General features: G+C 57.3%; 6 protein-coding genes across 6 annotated transcripts, besides 2 other annotated features; all 6 read left to right on the top strand.

The window, feature by feature from the left end:
- Positions 1 to 1,285: 1,285 nt before the first annotated feature.
- Positions 1,286 to 2,821, top strand: LPMP_330320 (hypothetical protein; the record flags this gene model as incomplete). The annotated part of the gene is made up of 1 exon (XM_010703823.1): positions 1,286 to 2,821. One exon carries the CDS (start codon positions 1,286 to 1,288, stop codon positions 2,819 to 2,821), a length of 1,536 nt encoding a protein of 511 aa, XP_010702125.1.
- A 1,213-nt stretch (positions 2,822 to 4,034) lies between these two features.
- Positions 4,035 to 5,099, top strand: LPMP_330310 (hypothetical protein; the record flags this gene model as incomplete). Its single annotated transcript, XM_010703822.1, has 1 exon — positions 4,035 to 5,099. One exon carries the CDS (start codon positions 4,035 to 4,037, stop codon positions 5,097 to 5,099), a length of 1,065 nt encoding a protein of 354 aa, XP_010702124.1.
- Positions 5,100 to 6,249: 1,150 nt separating this feature from the next.
- Positions 6,250 to 6,806: a repeat region.
- A 2,397-nt stretch (positions 6,807 to 9,203) lies between these two features.
- RGG2 (RNA-binding protein RGGm, putative) lies at positions 9,204 to 9,755 on the top strand (the record flags this gene model as incomplete). The annotated part of the gene is made up of 1 exon (XM_010703821.1): positions 9,204 to 9,755. The coding sequence occupies one exon, from the start codon at positions 9,204 to 9,206 to the stop codon at positions 9,753 to 9,755; it is 552 nt and encodes a 183-aa protein (XP_010702123.1).
- Positions 9,756 to 11,341: 1,586 nt separating this feature from the next.
- Positions 11,342 to 12,358, top strand: LPMP_330290 (hypothetical protein; the record flags this gene model as incomplete). Its single annotated transcript, XM_010703820.1, has 1 exon — positions 11,342 to 12,358. The coding sequence occupies one exon, from the start codon at positions 11,342 to 11,344 to the stop codon at positions 12,356 to 12,358; it is 1,017 nt and encodes a 338-aa protein (XP_010702122.1).
- A 684-nt stretch (positions 12,359 to 13,042) lies between these two features.
- TDR1 (thiol-dependent reductase 1) lies at positions 13,043 to 14,395 on the top strand (the record flags this gene model as incomplete). The annotated part of the gene is made up of 1 exon (XM_010703819.1): positions 13,043 to 14,395. One exon carries the CDS (start codon positions 13,043 to 13,045, stop codon positions 14,393 to 14,395), a length of 1,353 nt encoding a protein of 450 aa, XP_010702121.1.
- A 1,697-nt stretch (positions 14,396 to 16,092) lies between these two features.
- On the top strand, positions 16,093 to 17,889 carry LPMP_330270 (adenosine deaminase-like protein; the record flags this gene model as incomplete). The annotated part of the gene is made up of 1 exon (XM_010703818.1): positions 16,093 to 17,889. One exon carries the CDS (start codon positions 16,093 to 16,095, stop codon positions 17,887 to 17,889), a length of 1,797 nt encoding a protein of 598 aa, XP_010702120.1.
- A 473-nt stretch (positions 17,890 to 18,362) lies between these two features.
- Positions 18,363 to 18,765: part of a repeat region that runs on past the window's edge.

Below are 18,765 nucleotides of genomic sequence, written 5' to 3'. Positions count from 1 at the left end.
TTTTGCAGCTATGATATGTAGAAGTTGGGTGGTGGAAAGAACGGGGTCTTTTGGGCCTTTTTGTTGGTGGTTGCGAGTTGGAGTTGTGTGTAATGGTGTATGCGTGTGCGTGGGAGTGTAGTATTGGTTGTGAAGGTGTCTTGTGCATCTAAAGCCACCTTCTAGGCATAGCCGTAGGCGCTGTGAGGAGGTAGTTGCGAATATGTTGGTGCTGAGTATGGTCGACGTGTGTGTGTGTGTGTAGGCGATGTCTAGAGTGGGATGTCTGTGGGGTTGTGCTTTGCTCGTTGTTGCCTGAAGTTTTGTTGAGTTTTGTGCTGCAAGTCATTGTTTTTTCCGTTCTCCCTACGCTCGAAAATGGTGTGGCTCTGTCTTTCTGGAAGAGTGTTGTTGTGAAGGTCGCATACCCCATTTGGTAGCGACGGAGAGGGAGAAGGGGGAAGAGTCAGGCGCATGAGGGTAGTATGGCGGTTCTCGCGACCGAAGGAAGTGAAGCTGCTCTTCACGACGTAATCAGAAGCCACTGATCATAATATGTCTGGGGAGGATGGCTTTACTGGTCGTTCTCTGTTGTGAACGGTGGTGAACGAAACCGATATGTTTTTATGTGTGGACGTTCTTTAGGACTAATCCTGGCGGAGGAGCTCGAGCTTACTCTTCTGCACCCGCCCCTATGCTCTGTGCTGTGCAGCGTGATGTGGTGTGTCTCACGGCGTGTGACGGCGCGCCGCGCACTGACTTCTTCTTTTTCTGTGCCTTCTCCGCATGTACTCTTCTTCCGACAAAGTGACCCCGCGCCGTCGTCTCCAGCACTCCTTCGCCCCCCTTTTCATCTTCTTCCCCTTTGCCGATTCTCGTTCTTGTCGAGCACGCACGTATACACGCTCTGGTGGTGTTTGTGGTGCTGTCCTGCTGTGCAACGTAGGAAGGTGTGCTGAGTCTCACCAACCACTACACAGTTCAGGCTCTCTCTTCCTACTCTTTGGTCATTCGCTGCTCCTTCTCTCTTCCCTCTGCCATAAGAAAAGAGATTAAACACGCTCGAGAGACGACGACAACGGGCGGCTTGTAATGTCTGTTCAGCGCTCCCACTCCTTCCTCGTGCTCCTCCTGCTCTACCACGTTTCCATCGTCTAGCCATAGCCCTTCCCCCCACCTTTCTTCATCTCTACTGGAGATGTCTGCCCCATCCAACCTTCGAGGAGCAGCTGGGAGTTCCGCGGGCAGGCCTGGAGAGACAATGGGGCCACCCACAACGGCCACCGGCCGTCCACACACTGAGGTGATGGCTGGCGGTGCGCAACCTCACCGCAAGCGCCCCCGACAAGGTGTTCTCGTAGATCCCCTCTCTCGTGAGATTTATCAGATGGTGGTGCGCCAACTTCACCACGACGGGTTTCTGGCCGCTGCTTCCGCCGTTTGCGATGCCACTGGGGTCGTGGTGGGTAATGTGGAGGACCAAGGCGACCGCCTCGCGCGCGTCGTGGCGGCGGGACTAAGTGTCAATGAGATGGAGCGGCGTGCAGAGGAGGAGTTTCACTCCACGCAGGTGGTGGAGCGTTTTCTGAGCGCGTCAAAGTTGTATATGCCGTTGTCACTATCCAGCCGCTGGTCGGTGGGACGTCGATGCCTGCGCATGCGAGAGCGCTTCATGTCAGCTTCTCTCGGCGGCGTTGTGCGAGACATCTCCTTCTCTCCGGATGGCGCCTACGTCACATGTGCTGGCACTAACGGACTTGCGGCCATATTTTCACTGGAGACAATTGAAGATTTAAGCGCGCTTGACGAGGCGCGCGCCGCGAACCGCGCGAGAGCGCTCGATGGCAGTCGTGATGCTGGGAGTTTCGCCAATGGTGAGACGGCTCCTAAAGGGTCCGCTCTCCGCAATGCCAACGAGGTGACAGAGCTTGCGATGGTGCGCCGGTTTCACGAACACACCCAGTCTGTCGAGGTGATGCGCTTCCACCCCACCAAACCGATTGTGCTATCGGGCGGGCGCGACGGCAATCTGTACTTGCGCAACTACGCCTATCCTGATTCCAGGGTAGTGCTAAAGATTCACGACACCGTCCCCATTCGCGATGCTTCGTTTCATCCGTCTGGCGAGTACATCGTTCTGGCAGCGAATCACCATCTTCCTCGATTGATCAATGTGCAGACCGAAAAGGTGCTCACGCCCCCTGGCACCTACGCGTCCTCGACTGCCCACACAGGGCCGCAGTGGGAGGCCGAGGAGAGCGGCACTGCGACTACCTCGTACCGACCAAGCGATCGTGGGGCTCAGCACAGTGCAGCGCTGTCCTCGGTATGCTTCTCTCCTGACGGGCGAACGATGATCAGCACAAGTCTTGATGGTACCTGGATGCTTTACGACGGCGTGAGCGGTCGCGTGATTTACCGCGCTGAGAATGCGCACTCTGGCGTGCCTGTCACGAGCGTCGTGTACAGCCGAACTGGAAATGTTGCACTGACAGCGGGTATGGACTCAACAGCGCGCCTGTGGGACCTTCGGCGACTCCATGCAACATCGCGCAACTACCAGAGCCCAGAGGTAACCTCTTTCGGTGAGCCCACCAAGTGTGATCATCGGAGCATACGCGCCGTGTTCTCCGCCAACGAGGGCCACGTGCACTGCCACGATTCTACTCTTCTCGCTGTGCACAGCTACTGTGTCTACACTGGAGTAGTAACCTCCACCGTGACAACGCAGCCGAGTTTTATGCAAAGGGGTCTTGCTGCCAGCCCGTGGGCCAACTGTATTGTAACAGGCGGCGATGACAGCCGACTGCGTATGTGGACACCGGCGTGGCTTCCATCTTGAGGAAGCACGCGTGCACATATTTGTGTAGGTGGTCGTGTGCATAGTCACTGGGTGGACAGGATGAGAATACACAGGCGATGTCTGCCAGAACACCGCCTTGCAGGTTGTGGGGACACCGGCGTACCATGTGGCACCACGACAGCCAGGCAAACACAAAAGAGGGAGGCGAACGAAGCAAAATAGGGACCCCGAGTAGAAGGGGAGGGAGGCGGCAGGCTCTGCTCTTAACACTCCCATCACACATAGTGTGGGCAGGGACGATTCTGATTTGTCTCACTCCGCCATGTGTGACGCGCGTGGGTGCTCGAGAACGCGCAAACATTCGTAATATCAACAGCAAAGAAAAAGAGACAGAACAGTTGTTCTGTGTTGTGTGCGCTCGTCGCCTTTCTCTCTCTTTAGGCCTCGACACATCGCCGTTTTACGTTGCCACTGGCGATGCTGGCGAAAATGACAATGGGGGATGGTTGAAATGGCGAGAGAAGGTGTTAGCAAAAGAGAGGAGCGTGGCTAAGGGGATGGAGCTACCCTGGGTGGGGGTTACGCACGTTTTACATAAATTCGCGCTCACCCATTGCCTCTTTCTACTCCTCTATTTCCCCTACCGAAACGTATCGTCTTCATTGACTCTGTTCTTTCATCCCGGCCAGCTTTGTGTTTCTTATGTTTCTCACTCCTGCTTCCCGTCTTTCTCCTTGCCACTCCGCCTCTGGCGATGCACACCGGCACACACACACGCATACAATCGCATTTAAAGAGGAAGAGGAAACGGCTGTGCCCCCCTTTTGTGTGTCTTCTCTTGCGCTGATACCCGCTGCCTGCACCTTCACTCTTCCGGGTTGTGTGTGTGTGCGTGCGTGTGTGTGTGTGTAGGTGTGGGTTTTTTTTTCGTGGGGTGTTGTGTTGCTGCTTTTTCTGCTGCCGTTACACGTCCTTTGCCTTCCGTGTTTTCTGTCGTGTTACGACGCACTCGGCTCCCTCCTTTCTCATAGTCTCTCGTGCGCGTCGTGGAAGTATTAATCGCTTTTCTTTGCCTGTGTGTGTGTGTGTGTGTGTGTGTGTGCACGCGGTGTTCTACTTCGCCGACGTCTCTCTCACTCGAGGTGCGACTGCGACACATTTGCTTCGCTCACTTGTTCGCGTTTTCTTTCTCTCCTTACCTGTAAATACTCTTCTCACCTCTTGCAGCGCTGCCCCCTCGCTTTTCGTCGCCATGAAGTACATATTCCATTGTCTCTCCTACTACCTGAAGGAGTACCCACTCCGCACCAACATGTTACTCAGCACTACAGTAGGCTTTTGCGGGGACGTTGTGTGCCAGACCGTCTACGAGCCATTCTCACATTCGCGCCCACCGCTGACACGTGAGCGACTGCCCAACGAGAGCCAAAACTCACCGTTTCTCATAACCGTTCAATCTCCGTTTCTCTGTGCTCGTCAGCGGTGGCGTGCGTACCAAGGGTGCCGCAGCACGGCGGAGTCGTCCCTTGTTGATGGTGCGGCAAAAAATGCAGAGCTCCCGACCTCTTCTTCAGCGGTGGGTGACAACACCGTGCTTCTAGACCTGCGCCGTAGCATGATCTTCTGCAGTTTTACGTTTCTCTTCGGCGTACCGTACTTCTTGTGGGTGTACCGCCACCTGGACCGCCTCATCAACCCGGCATCAATAACCAAGCGAAGTGCAATTGGGAAAGGGTTCCTCAGCTACATCGCGGCGCAGCTGATAAACCCGATTTACCTCAGCTACGTCACCATCATGGAGCATTTCTTCATCTACCGCGATGGCCGTGATGGGCGGAGGCGCGTGATGGCGATTCCGATGAACACGACTTCCAAGGTGCAAGAGCATGTCGTGGTGGCCGGTGACGATGACGCCAGCGCTGCGGATGCGCAGAAGAGCACCGGGCGTTTCCGCTTTCTTTTCAACCCCTTCCGCAACACCACGAGTGAACTGGATGCGACCACGATTCAGAAGATGGGCTATTACTACCGCATCGTCGACAATCACGAATTTAACCTCCATGAATACTTGGCGTGTGTGTCGATGGATGTGAGGCGGAAACTCATCTATGACTTCCCCGACATCATGAAGTATGCACTGGTATTCTGGTCGCTCAACTGGCTCCCGATGTTCTACTACATACCAGGTCACTTTCGCCTCGCCTACTCATCTGGCTTGCAGGTGGTGTGGAGCGGGATCATGTCTCACGTCCTACACCGCTGGAAGAAGCTGGACGGGGAGGACATCAGAATGAAGCAGCGCCTACACACACTGTAGAGGGGATGGGGCCTATCAGCGAGGATGGGGCCCCCCAGCCGTACAGGCTCGATACGGAAGAGCCGAAAGTTGATGGACCTCTGCGGCTCGCTGCTGCGATAGCGCCTGCGTTTCAGCGACTTAGTGAAGACACGTGCCAACATCGTAACGAGGTCTCTCCCCGCGCCCTTCGTGGTGATCTCGTCAAGTTGTCGCTTTCTGCCAGCCCGCTGCACTTGAACACCCGCACCGCACTTGACCACCCCAACTCACAACGTCCGTCGTGTCTTCGCTTACTCCTTCATTTGTGTGTTCGATCTCGCCCCCCGCCCCCTTCCTGCTTTACTGTGCGAATTTCCAGTTTGCGGGAGAGCTGCTGGCTTGTTCGGCTGTAGAGCGCGTGCCTGCTCGTGGGAAGCACTGTGTGGATGAGCACGTCGCTGCATCACCTCACGCGCCACGACAGCGCACTGCACCGACTGATTAGAAACACAAGGGTGAGGGACGGAGAGAAGGGTGCAGGAGGTGATTACTGACCCACGATGCGCTGCTGGTAGGCTCAGGTTTGCGACTGCAGTTTTAGGTGCACGGGTAACAGTGGTGTGCATGGATGGCAGGTATGCTTACAGAGGCACCGGCAGGTGCTTAGATGTGCCCAAGAGAGGAGATGGCGGCGAGGGCGGAAGATGTTGTGGGGGCTTTAGGCTGCACGGCAACCCGCGGCGGTGGTGTTGACATTTATCGCAGGCTCTCTCTCGATGTGGTTGAGGCAGTAGCGATGCACGCCCTCGACCCCACTCACTCTCTTCCGCTGCACCAACTGCGCGGGCTACAGGTTGTGTATACACACCCCACAGCCCAAAAAAAGTGTGCTGAATGTTACCGTTGGTCTGCTGCTACACAGTTGTTTGTTTCCGCCGTCTTCCTGCAAGCATCGAGCTACGAATGTATGTGTGTGTGTGTGTGTGTGTGTGTCTAAACTGCTGCTACTGTGCCCCTCCTGCCTCTCCCGCTTCCTCATCTCCTTTCTGCTGCGCTCTGCTCCCCATGCACCGCCACGCGATAGGGAATGGGAAAATAGAAAAACTCGAGAGGCTCTCTCATAATAGTGGTGAAGTTGTTGGTCTTTTTTTCCGGCCAACGTGTTGAGTCTTCTGATGACGGGGGGTATCCTCAGCGCGCAGCTTCTCAGGGTTCCGTGCGCTCACTCTGCGTGGGAAGGCCGGGAAGCTCCTCCCTCTATCCCTGCCAAATGCCGAACCGCTCCTGGTGGTGGCAGGGCCCAGAGCCTACGACGTAGGGGAGTCAGAGCGATGTAACACGCCGGGTGTCCGAGGTCAGGCTCTGGATGGCATTGCGTCGGAGCGACCTGCGGCAGCAAACGCGCTTGTGCCACCCATGTGATGACCAGGGTGCCTGCGTGACTCGAAGGTATCTCGCCCGGCCCTCGCTGTCCACTGGTGGGGGGAGCCCGCGCCACCGTGAAAGATGCACCACGGAGCGACCGGCATAAGGAGGGGCGCCGCTGTTGAGACAGGCTGGGATGCGTGAGGGGTGGGTGTGGGCAGTGCCCGAGGCAGAGACCGCGCTCAGATGACTGAGGCAGCGCACTGCCGTAACGGGTGTGTCTGCGCTTGCTTCGCACCACGCAGTGGCCCTGTGGCGAGGCGGGGGCGGCGTAGCGTTGAGCTCACGATGTATAGGGGGGATGGGCGCGTCGAGGAAAAACACCAAAAGCTTAGCGAGGTGGTTTGGTATCTTTATTCGTGCTGTGCACTGTAGTGCTTTGTTTTCCATTGACTTCTCTCTTTCTTTGTGTATTACGCGTGTAACTCGCTTCTTCCTGTTCTACCTCCCCAATGTGCTACTTTCCATCGCTTACTATGTGTTGTTAGAGCGGATCGTGTGAGTGTGTGTTGGTCCCGCTCCATTCCGCGTGCCTTTCTCACTTCGCCTCCTTTTTTTCTCTGTAGCTCCGCCTCTCCTTTGATCTCTTTTTTTTTCCCCTTTTGCTCCTTTTTATGATTCCCCGTCTCGCCATTACTGTTCCGCTCCCTGGTCGTCTGCCAATTCAACGTGCTCTCTCGCCAGCACTGAGGATGGCTCTGTGGATGACTTTGATGGTGATGATGCACATATATAGCCGTGAACGCATGCTATGGACAGTGAATGATGACGACTGATGCTTGCTCAATCTCCTCCTTACCTTCTTACACTCCCTTTCTAAGCCGGCGAGTGAACGCACCAGTCCACGTGGGAGGAAAACGCATTACTTTAGTCGTTCCGTTGTCTGTATTATTTATTGTTGTGTGTTGATTGTTCTCGGGACCCAACAATGCGCGGAGATCGGGGGGAGGGGGACGATGGAGTGCTCCCTCTCCTGTGGAAGCGAGACGTTTGCTCTTCCTAACCAGTGCAACTTCTCGTTACTTCTTCCTTAGAAGAAGACCCCCGTCACCTTGTCGCCCTTTGGTCTTCACTCTTGCCGCTGCCCGTGCCTTCAAAATAGGTACGACCCATCCGACTCCTTTCATGTCTCCACTGGGTGAGACCGGACGCTGGAAGGTCGGGACGGCTCCACCCTCTTGTCCGTCCACAGGCACGGCATATACGCGCATCGATGCGCTTGTATCACAGACGGGCACTATTCTTTCCGATGTGGCCTCGGAGTACGTAGTGCAATCGCATTCACAGGCCAGAGGTCGGATCGATCGAGACGAATACTCTGACGTCATAATGACCTCGGTGTAGCTTTCTCTTCCTTCATCGATTTCTCCCTCCGCACCTCTCTCGCACTGGCGATGAGGAGGGAGTATGGAGACTCACACGCGCAGGGACGATGATGGGAAAGGAAGGCGGCCTGAGGATATCTAAGAATGTTACGAAGAATTGAAAAGCGTGGCTCCAGTAATCCAACCTACATCAGTGGCGCTGCTCTCTGATCACCGTCAGTAAGTGCATGTTCACTGCACGTGCCTCTCTCCCTGACTTCGATTGGCAGCGAAGGGCAACCTCACTTGTGCCCGCAGCGTGACCCCGCTTCCCGTTCTCTTCCCTTCATTTCTCGACCAGTGTAAAGGGTTCGGCTGCTGCGGTCACTGGCAGGGGGTTATTGGGTCGTGGGCACAGCTCCTCTGCTGAGCTTCAACATGGACTTCTTCTTTCAGTCTCCTGTATTCTTTGTCCTCGACTATTCTCTCTCGTGTGTGTGTGTGTGTGTGTGTGTCCATGACATCACGTGACAGTGTGTGTGTGCGTGTGTGTCTCATCTCTTATCGCCCTCCCTTTTCCCGCCTTCACGAGCCTCGGCAGCTCTTACGTCTGCACAGAGTGAGCGCGATAGGAAGCGAAAGAAGCAAACGGAAAAGATCATCTCGTCAAACCACTGAGCAGCAGACGGGCGGGATAACACAGCAGCAGATATCGCTGCCTTTCTGTGGTGTCTTTTTCTTTGGGAGGGGGGTGGCGCGCGCTAAGCACCGTTGTCGCCCTGAAGCTGTCACGTACACATTGCGAAGAGCATTTGCCTCACCAAGTAGACTCGTTTGCGTCTGACACGCGTGTACCTTTTTCCGAAGGTCGTGGTCAAGCGAGGAGTCCGCTCAGCGCAGTCAACAAGAGTGCCACCCTACGCGTACGACTCGCTGTTGTATTTCACGGAGAACAGGACAAAATAGGGAAATAATGCTGCGCCGCAGCTTTGCACCGTTGCTGACGCGCGCGAGTGCTGTGTGCCTGCAAGGTTGGGGTAGCACAAGTGGTGGTGGCGGTTGGGGAGGGGCCGACACTCAGGCAAGCGGCGGCTGGGGCAGCGCTGGCGACTCAACCTCCTCAGGCGGCGGCTGGGGCAGCGCTGGCGACTCAGCGTCTTCTTCGCAGTGGGGCAGCAAGGGTGACCGCGGAAGTCGCGGCTTCCGGGGTCGCGGTCGTGAGTCGCGTGGAAAGAGCGGCTGGGGTTCCAAGGACAGGTCCGATGGCTGGGGCGGTGACGGCGGTAGCTGGGGTGATGTCGGCAACTCGAGTGGTGGGTGGGGTGGGGATGGCGGCAGTCGGGGCGGTGGGCAGGCAGGCTGGGGCGGTGACGGTGGCTGGCGAGACGCCCCGACCGGGGGCCGACAGCGAGGTATGCGTGGCAGCTTCCGTCGCGGTCGCGGTGGCAGCGGCAGTGGCGGTGGCGTATGGGGGCAGCCAGCCGCTGCGGACGAAGATGCATGGAACGCAGCGCCACCCAGCTTCCAACCACCGGTGCGCCGTGTTGACCCGCTGACGCTGACGGCGGTGGAGGTGGAGGTTGATGGGGTGAAGAAACTAGTCGGGCAGCGCGTGCAGGTGTCTGGTTTGTCGGACGAAACCACCTGGCACACTCTGAAGGATCATCTTCGCCAGGCCGGCGACATCACATTTTGCCGACTCTTCTCTGGCGGTCGCGGAATGGTGGAGTTTGCAGTCCCCGAGGATGCTGCCCGGTGCATCACGGAACTGCAGGGCTCTGAGTTGGAGGGAGCCACATTGTACCTCCGCGAAGACCGCGAGGATACCGTACTCATCAACACACGACGCAAGATCCGCGATGCCCGCGATGCCCAGCTTCGTGCGCGCAAGGAAGAAGCCGAAAAGGTGCGCCGTGAGAGGGCGATGGCTCAGGGAGACGTCTCCAGCGACTCAGCAGTGCAGTGATCGCCGTTGTTGGCGCGCGGCAGTCGTGGTATTCCTCCTCTCTTGCCAACTTCCTCCCCTTTGGTTTTTCTTCTTCCTCTAAAACCTCCGTGCTGCTCTCGTGTAGTGGTGAAAGGCGGCAGTGCCACAAAGGGGCCGGGAGGCAGTTAGGCCGCGCACACGCGCGATTGGGTCTCTGCAAGGTTGCAAGCTCCTCTCACCCTGCCGCAACCGACAAGTATGCCTCTATTAGCGCGCATGAAGAAGCGTGCTACGCTTTGAAGAGTGCCGAGTAAACACTGCTGCTTGAGCAGCCTGTCGCCGTGTGCTTTTATGTTGTGTTCGCCGTGTCAAGCCAGCCAAATTAGCGGTTATGTTTTTCGAGCCTTCAACTTGTCGTGTCTATGGACATGCTTGGGTGCTAACATGTTGTGCGGCGGCGTTGTCGTCAGACAACCCCCCTCGCCTCCAGTGGGTGTGGCACAGAGTCGATGACATGAGTTCGGTGATTTTTATTCTTCTTTGCAGTGTTGTAGCGCCCACCACGTCCCTCCTTTGCCCTGCATATCGGTTGTTCTCCAGATTGACGAGGCCTGCGTGAGCCATGCAGGGTGTACACTATGCGGACGCCACCAGGAAGGGACACTGCAGAACGTGTAACTGAGCCGTGCACTGGGGAGACCAACTGAAGTTGGTAGGGCGTCAAAGGCGTTGGCGATAAAACTCATGCTTACTGGTGTTCTGTGTCTCTCTTAGAGGTCTCGCAACACTGACGTTCGAATGTGCGCCTAGCTGGCTGGGCCTCCACCGCTGGCTTTCGACCTCTACTGGAGCGTGTCCGGAGCAGCACGTGTGCATTGCGGGTCAAGCATATCGACTTTGCTTCGCGCATCGCTCATTTATTTTCCGTGTCTCCCCCTCGCTTCCCTGCTGGCAAGAGCCCGCTGCCGCAGACCGTCATCATTCTTCTCCTTCCATCCCTTCGCTCTCTTTGCCTTTTGGGCTCCCCTCCAAATGCCCATTTCATTCCCTCTGCTGTGCCGCATTCCCTGTACGTTGCCGTCATGGTGCGCTCGATGTCAGCTCTCCTATTCCCCTCCCCTTTGTCTGAGTGCGCTCTACTGACTCCCCCGCCTTTTCCCTTCGGCGTCTGTGGACCACCTTCGCCCCTCTTCCCCCCCCTGCGAGGTGTTACACCTCTCTTCACCTTTGAAGGTTACCAGACCGGGCTCTGCTCTCCCACTCTTCCCGCTTCTACTTGCTTGTCGTCTACCCAGCTGCGTCTCTGCCAGTGGTTTCGAAGGGGTTTGAAAGGGACATCTGCTCGGCGCACCTACATTGCCCAAGACTGACTCGGAACTAGAAAAAGAGGCCTAAAACCAAAGCGAGAACAATCCAAAAACCAAACGTGGTGCTGCAGGGGCATCTCTTTTCCCTCACTCCCTCATTCCCACTCCCCCGGTAGCGCTGCACACCGGCACCCTCGCCTCACTTTCAGTGCCTGTGAGGAAGGCGGCGCATCAGGAACGGTGAGATCGGAGAGAAAAGTAGCAGAAAAGAGGCTGAGGGTGGCCCATGCTGATTGCGCCTCGTTGCGCGCCTCGAGCATGAAGGCTGCTCAGCGCATTCAGCTTTCCCTGACCAAAACCCGTGTGGAGAAGCTGATTGTGTGCTTGGGGTTCGGCGAAGGCCTCGACGCGCGTGAGAGCCGCGGCGCTGTCGCCACGCGCGTTTCAAAGCACCTGCTGCTGCAATGTCATCCTTCTCCGAGTGATGTACACAACCCGGATACTACCCGCGCACATGCACGCGATCGGCAAGGTCGTGCCCGCGTCTTCTACGAGGCGCACACGATGCAGGTACGACATAGCCGGCGTGGCCGCACCGAGACGCTCCGCAGCCCACAAACGTGGGACTCGAGTCGAGTGGTAGACTACATGGGCATGTGGTGCGACCGATTGCTGCTCGGGGATGCCCGTCATCCTGCACGCTGCGCACTTCTCGAGCCGCATGTGCCTGAGGTAATGTGGGGTGAGGCAGTTGCTCGAGTGGCCCAGTCCCATCGACACCTGGGCTCCAAGGATGTTCTTCTCGTATCTGCGTGTGAGACACTGCCGTTCGGTGTGGTGCGCTTGTGCACAGATGCCGCAGAGACATGGAGCAAAAGCCCACCGCTATCTAGCCTTTCTATGCCAGGTATTGCCACCTTGGCAGACGCGCTAAGGCTCTTTATGCCTTCAAACAGTGGACCTTCTTGTCTACGCATTGGTATCGGATCCGAGCACGGCACCGGCGCTCCCCTTATGCAGCATGAGGTTGTGCATGAGCAGCGTTTTCTAGTGCCTCTGTGCAGTTTTGCGGCAGCTCTTTGGTGCGCGAATCCCGTGAAGGCGTCCAAGTATGTCTCCTCTGTCACTGCTAAGCCCGAGTCATTGACAGACAGCACAGCTAACTTGCGTCTTTGGCGCATGATGCAGCACTCCATGCTTTCCACCCGGGACTCTGCCGTCCTTAACGCGTACTACAACGACGACTATCTTGATGCGCGCCTCAGCCAAAACCATACGCGCTACCTCGCCGAGACTCTCATTCGACGCCTCGCTGACGAGGACCGCACCACTTGACAGTCGAGGCTGGTGCCGATCCAAGGTCAGCAGAAATTGACGATCTAGGTTTTCCAGAAGATACCCGGCCGTACTGCCAAATACCGCATGCCTTACACCTCTGGCCCTTATCATCACAGATATGCTTCGTTTAGCACACATTGTACTCCCTACACAAACATGCAAGTGCCCGCAGAGGTCGTATCCGGGGCATAAGGGGCGCAGGTAGCGTACCTGTTGCGCTTCCTTCTTCATGGATTTGCGGTGCAATGGCCTCATCATTTCTCTAGGTGAAGGCTCGTGTCCCCCTCCCCCATCTGCGCCATGCCTTTCGTGCGCGGTACGTCTTCACCTCCTGCTGTGCGGGGCAAAATGAAGCCACCCGTGTGCGTATCTCCCTTGTTCTCATCCACTCCTGCTTCCTCAGTCGTTTGCCCACCCCACATCTCTCCTGCCTCCTCATCTCGAATGGTTTTCTCTGTTGCTTGGCGCTGCCCATATGTGTGTTTGTGCGCGTTTGCTGCCTGCTGGCCGAGCACCGCAGCGACGAGGCCACCTCCATCACCCCCTCCCACCCCATAACTCCCTCTCCTCCTCTTTTGCACCCACGCCTGTTCTCGCCTCTGTGCAGTGCGCCTGCTTCTATTTTCCTATCATCTCGCACTAGCGACTCAAACCGCTATCACTGTGTGCCTTGCGTCGAGGATGACCTCACGCGCGCTGAAGCTGTACGTTGCGGCGACGTGCCCGTTCTGCCACCGTGTGGAGATCGTCGCACGTGAGAAGAAGGTTTCGTACGATCGCGTTGTTGTGGGGCTGCGCGAGGAGATGCCGCAATGGTACAAAGAGATCAACCCGCGCGAGACGGTGCCAACGCTGGAGGTCGGCTGCGCGGAGAGGCGGTTTGTGTTTGAGTCAATGCTAATAGCTCAGTACCTGGACAACAGTTGTGCGCCTGCTGGAGCGCTGATGGGTGCATCCGCAGTACAGCGACACCGGATCGAGTACTTCCTTACCCAGGTCGGCGACTTCATTGGCGCTGCGCACGAGCTGCTTGGTGACCCGTTGAGTGCAGAGAAGCGCAGTGCCCTGAGCGATAGTGCGGCTTACATGGATGAGCTGCTCGCAGCGAACCAGACGACGGGGCCGTACTACTGTGATGGCGAGTTCACGATGGCGGACGTTGCGCTTGTGCCATTTCTGGTGCGACTGAAGTTTGTGTTGATGTACTACGCAGGGTACGATGTGTTCTGCAAGGCGCCACGGATGAAGGCATTGTGGGCTGCTGCTGTGCAACGCGCGTCTGTGCTTGAGACGTTGCCGACGGCGGAGCAGTGCGTGGAGAACTACCGCCACCTGGTGCCAGAGAGCGCGCCGATGATGGGCGCGAATGGCGGGTATGTGCTGTACAGCAACCATTTATGCCCTTTTGCGGACCGTGTACGCCTCGCCTGTGAGCTGCGCAAGTTCACGGTGCACGCGGTGGAGGTGCCGCTGCATCCACAGCCGGAATGGTACCAACATTTCAATTCCCTCGGGACGGTGCCTGCGCTCTTTACGCCGAGCGGCGAGGCTGTGCACGAGTCGCAGCTGATTCTCTATTACATCGACCGCCTAGCGACGGGGGATACTGTGCTGGTGCCGCGTGGAGACGCGGAAAAGGAGTATGAGGTGGGCTTCTTCCTGGACAACGCTGGATATTTTGTCACAGGACTGCTCTCGTGGTTCTTTGGTGGCAGCGAGGATGCGAAGGCTGAGTTTGAGTGGGCCGCTGGCGAACTCGAGCAGCAGCTTGCAAAGCATCCGTTTGGTGAGGGCCCCTTCTTTGGTGGCAAGACGATGAATGCTGGTGATGTGGCCATTCTGCCATTCCTGGTCCGTGTGAAGTCACTTACGCCGGAGCTGACGAATGGGTACGACTTCTTTGCAAAGTTTCCGCTGCTGAATGAGCTGGCAGAGGCTGGCATGGTGACACCGGAGGCGAAGGCGGTGTTTTGTACGCCGGAGGAGTACAAGAAGCACATCCTTCAGCTGCAGCAGAAGGCACGGGATGAGTAAAGCCTCGCCGAGTAGGTCGACGTAACGGCAGAGCAGTGCTACTTGTAGTCGACCTGTGCATTTCATCACGTGTCTCTTGCGGTCTCGTGATTATATCTTTGGTGGCGTTTTGTTCGACCAACGCGGATCTCGGCTGCGAGGTGGCTGTCGGCTCTGATTGCATAGTCTTCGTAGTGAGTCTTCCTACAAGTGAAGCGTATGCGTAACCGACGTGAGTGAGTTTGGAGGAAATGAGGATGGTGACATGCGAGGGAGAGTAGCACGGGCTTATCGTTCTGCGTGCCTTTCTGTGTCTCGTAACGACTTACTTTGTTTATGGGGAGCGGTGCTGTTTGTTGTTATGCCCCCAAATGCGGACTCGTGGGGCTCATGTCCGGTTCTGCTCTTCTCCGGTGCTTTTTTTGCTTCTCGAATACTTCAGTGACTGTGGCAACGTGTGTCGTCGAGCGTGGCTTTTTTTTTCCGTTTGTACTTGACGTATTCTGGAGTGTGTGGCGGACGGGTACTCGTGCCGTGACGTGTGTTTGCGTCCGAGGTATCGTGCGGCGCAGCGCTACGTTTGGTCGAGTCGAATGATGCTGCGTTTGCTACCGAGCCGCCGGACGCTGTGTGACGCGCGTCTCCGCTCGTATTGCACGCTGTCAGCTGTTCGTACTTCGCGTGCGTCTCTTTTATTTGCTCTCTATTTTTTCCTTGACCCATTTATTCGTATTACCGTCTGCGCATTCTCCTAAGCAAACTTGCCCCCGCCGTTCTGTAAAGGATTGAATTCACCCCTCTCCCCTCTCCGTAGAAGATGACGTACTTCATGTTTCAGTACTTACGGAGAACTGTGTGACGCTTGCCGCACGCGCTCCGTTATGGGAGAGGCACTCAGCTGTACTCACCCGAGTGAAGTAGACCGATGTGACTGGGTGGCGTATTTTCGAATACGTGCGATTTCGTGCGCCGCTTCAACCAGCACGTGCGCAGAGGACTACCTCCTCACCCCCAGTGGGAAAGGCTCGTGAGGTGGGGGGGAGGGGGAGTCGAGCGCGCCATCTGCTACTGTCGTGTTCACCTATGAAGGAGTGTGCACGAGTGCGCTTGTTCACTTGTCTGCAGCCGTGGCACCGAGAGCGGTCTGGGACGTGACTGTCAGAGGAGTTACAGATGTCCCTGCACCGCTCTCCACCTCAGAGAGGGCACGGGAGTGCGGTGCACAACCAACATGAAGGCAGTCGCTCTATTTGGGGCATCACGCCGCACGCTTAGCACAATGGCTCATATGTGCGCTTTGCATCCGCCTCACGAGTCCCCTGCCTGCCTCCCCCCTCTCTTCCATTCGGTCCTGTGGTGTTTTCTGCTCGCTTATCCCTTTTCCATCACTTGCGTTCTCCTGGCGTGTGCTGGGCGGCCACAGGTACTGCACTACAGGCAGAAATCGATGGGACAAGTTTATGCGAAGCCCCCCGGGCACCAACGGTAGTACTCACCATCGTCTCGTGTTCTTTACTGCCACTGACGTGAACGCTGTGATTAGGGTGGGGACCACTGAAGGCCGTTGACCTGCAGCGCTGCAAGGGACTCGATGCGTGGAGTGTCACCCCCAAGTGGTGTGGGTTGTGGCTGCTGATATTGGCAGCGCTTCGTTCTTCGTAACTCTTCATTTCCCTTCAGTCTCTGTGCTCCAGAGAGCTCTGCACCTACCTGTCCTTATGGAGGGCAACGGCGCCAGCACGTCGACGGAAAGAGCAGGACGGTTTATGAGGATTGCCCCTCGTTTGTGGAGCGACACCCCTCATGGCGCCGTTCACCGTGCGGTGGAGGCGCAGCCCCAACCAGTGTGGCGCCAGCTGTGGCAGCGAGCTTTGGCGAACGGCGCACTGCGGCCGGGCTCGTCCTGTGTCGTAGCGGATACGTCGGAGCAAGAGGTAAGCGCACAGGGAAAAGAAGGCGCTATTATTGTGGCTGCGTTTGTACTCAGCATCCCATTCATTGAATGCCCGTGCGCCGGAAAAGAAGAGGCCGTAGAGAGCAGCGCGGACGTGTCCATGCGGCGCTACGTGTGTGTCTCGCTTGGATCAGGCTCCCGGAGCCTTGCGGCTCAAGATGCGCCCGCGTCTGATGACGGCGAGAAAGTGAGGCGACTTTTCGAACTGCGTGACGGCCATGCCGAGGTGATGGCGCGTCGTGGGTTTGTCGCGTTTCTGCTTGAGATGGCCGACGCGAGCGCACGCTGCACGGGTGGCGCGTACGCTGACCTTTTTCTACGCCGATGTGGCGGGGACGGCGATGTAGCTACCGTGGCCGGTGTTTCGAGCTGCCCGAAGTGGGAGCTGCGAGAGACGGTCGCAGTGCACCTCGTCTGCACTAGGTGGATGTGCGGCTCTCTGGCTGCCGTGGCGGGAGGCTCAGGCCGTAGTGGGCACCTGCTACTGCAGGCCGCCTGTGGCTGCTGGGTCGACTCCACCGTGCAGGTGGAAGCTTTAGCAAAGGAGGGGGAGCGTGCCTCTTCCACTGTCACGCATGTTGGTCGCCACGTTCTGGCTACTCACTACTCATCGCTCAACGGGGCCACGCAGCTCTTGCATGCTGCGCGTGTGAAGCCCGGCAAAGGACTTGCAAACCTCTCGATGTCGTGTACCGATAAAGTGTGGCGGTGGTGTGTGCTGGGTGTGCAGGGTCGTCGCCGAGCTTCTCTTTTCCCTGTACCGATGCGACTGGCTTCGATACACATTCTGCATACCTCGTTTTCGGACTTGGGGGGCTTGCAGACAGCGGTGAACAATGCGGCGGCCACGTTTCAGTGGCGAAATCGCAGGTGGTGGTCTCACGGAGAGAGAGAGGTGGCGTTGCCGCAGGCACCGAAGTTTTCCTTCTTTAGCGGCGCCGAGTTTGCCGCTACACGTCCGATGACAGCCACGAAGTCGCACGATGTCGATGTCTCCAATGACAGCGGCTACTCGCGTAGTCGATGGCTGTGCGTCAGTTCTTTGGTGGGTGACCGAAAGCGTAGTCGTGATGAAGAGGCGGAGGCGTCGGCTTTCGGCAGTGTTACGTGCAGCTGGCCGTATCCCTTTACTGCAGGCGACCATAGCTGCTCTCTCGTCCTTAACACGAAGGCTGGGCTCCCCCAGGGAATGACAGGGCGCGCGCTAGTGCGACGCTGCAGCACATTGTCGGAGATACCATGGCAGCAGTGTCCCCTCTCCCGTCCATGGATGAACCATCGTGTACAGCTGCTACTGGGGCTCGGCAAAGAAACTGCGCTGGTCTGCCCCTCCATGGCGACGAATGCGGCTTCGGCATCGTATGCACCGGCTTCGATTTACGAACGTAGCTCTCCCACGATCACGGATGACACCGATCTTTCCATGAGCCAGCGGGTGCATCGGTACCACCTGCAGCGCTCGGGCACTGACGGGGACTCCATACGACTTCTCTGGGCATCATCACAGATCAATTTTGATCATCTACTCGAAGCTGTTGAGGGCTGCAAAGGTACGCCATGACCAGCACCTGTGTGTGGACGCGTCGCATGTATGTGAGAAGTCTTTGGCGCATGCTGCAACTCGTGAGAGGCGATGGTGGATTTGACGGGGATCAAACAAACGACATCGTCAGAGAGCAGCGGTACCTCTCCGCCTGACCGGCGCCACTTTGCAGCCCTTTCAAGGCAAGCACAAAACAGTTAACTTGTGCAGGTCATGAAGAGCGTTTAGGAGTGATATGTGTCTCGTTCCTCTTCCTGGTCGCTTCTCCTCCTATGGCCGCTGCCTTGTGCGTTATGTACCCCCTTCCTCTCCCCTACCGCTCTCGGTACAGGGGTTCATGCGTTGTTCCCGACCTGCAGCACGACATCGGTAAGCCATTCGACGCTCGATGAGGGCTCAACTTCATGCAATAGCCGTGCACAAAGGGGTTCGATTGCGCACATCTCACTCGCGCAGCGTGTGTTTCCTCCGTCGTGTGTACAGTGCTACCCCCTTCTGCTTCTTTAGAGTGTTAGGCGATGTGCTCCCTGTGCGCAGTCACACGCTTCTGCACATACTCTCTCTGCTCGACACACCCACTCCTGTTAAGAACGTAAAGCTTCCGGAGAGGGGCAGAGTGCACCTGCTGCCACCGACTCATGCCTCCGCACCACCTGCCGCGGCACATGCGGGCAAGGCCTACCGACACGCCCCTCGTGACATGGACGGAAACGGGAGACGGCAGTGAGCCACGCGGACAACAACGTTGTCTGAAATGGGGCCGCAGGGGATCCACCCATGCGAGCGCTCTGCGCAGGGGCTGCCAGCCGCCACTGGCATGACATATCGCATCCGAGCGCGTCCTCTGGAGTTCGGAGGAGCGAGGTGGGTGGTGGAACGAGGCGCAGGGAAGTC

Source organism: Leishmania panamensis (assembly GCF_000755165.1).
Source record: "Leishmania panamensis strain MHOM/PA/94/PSC-1 chromosome 33 sequence".
NCBI lineage: Eukaryota > Euglenozoa > Kinetoplastea > Trypanosomatida > Trypanosomatidae > Leishmania > Leishmania panamensis.
Note: the sequence above shows the minus strand (reverse complement) of the source record. Positions and strands in the feature narration are given on the sequence as shown.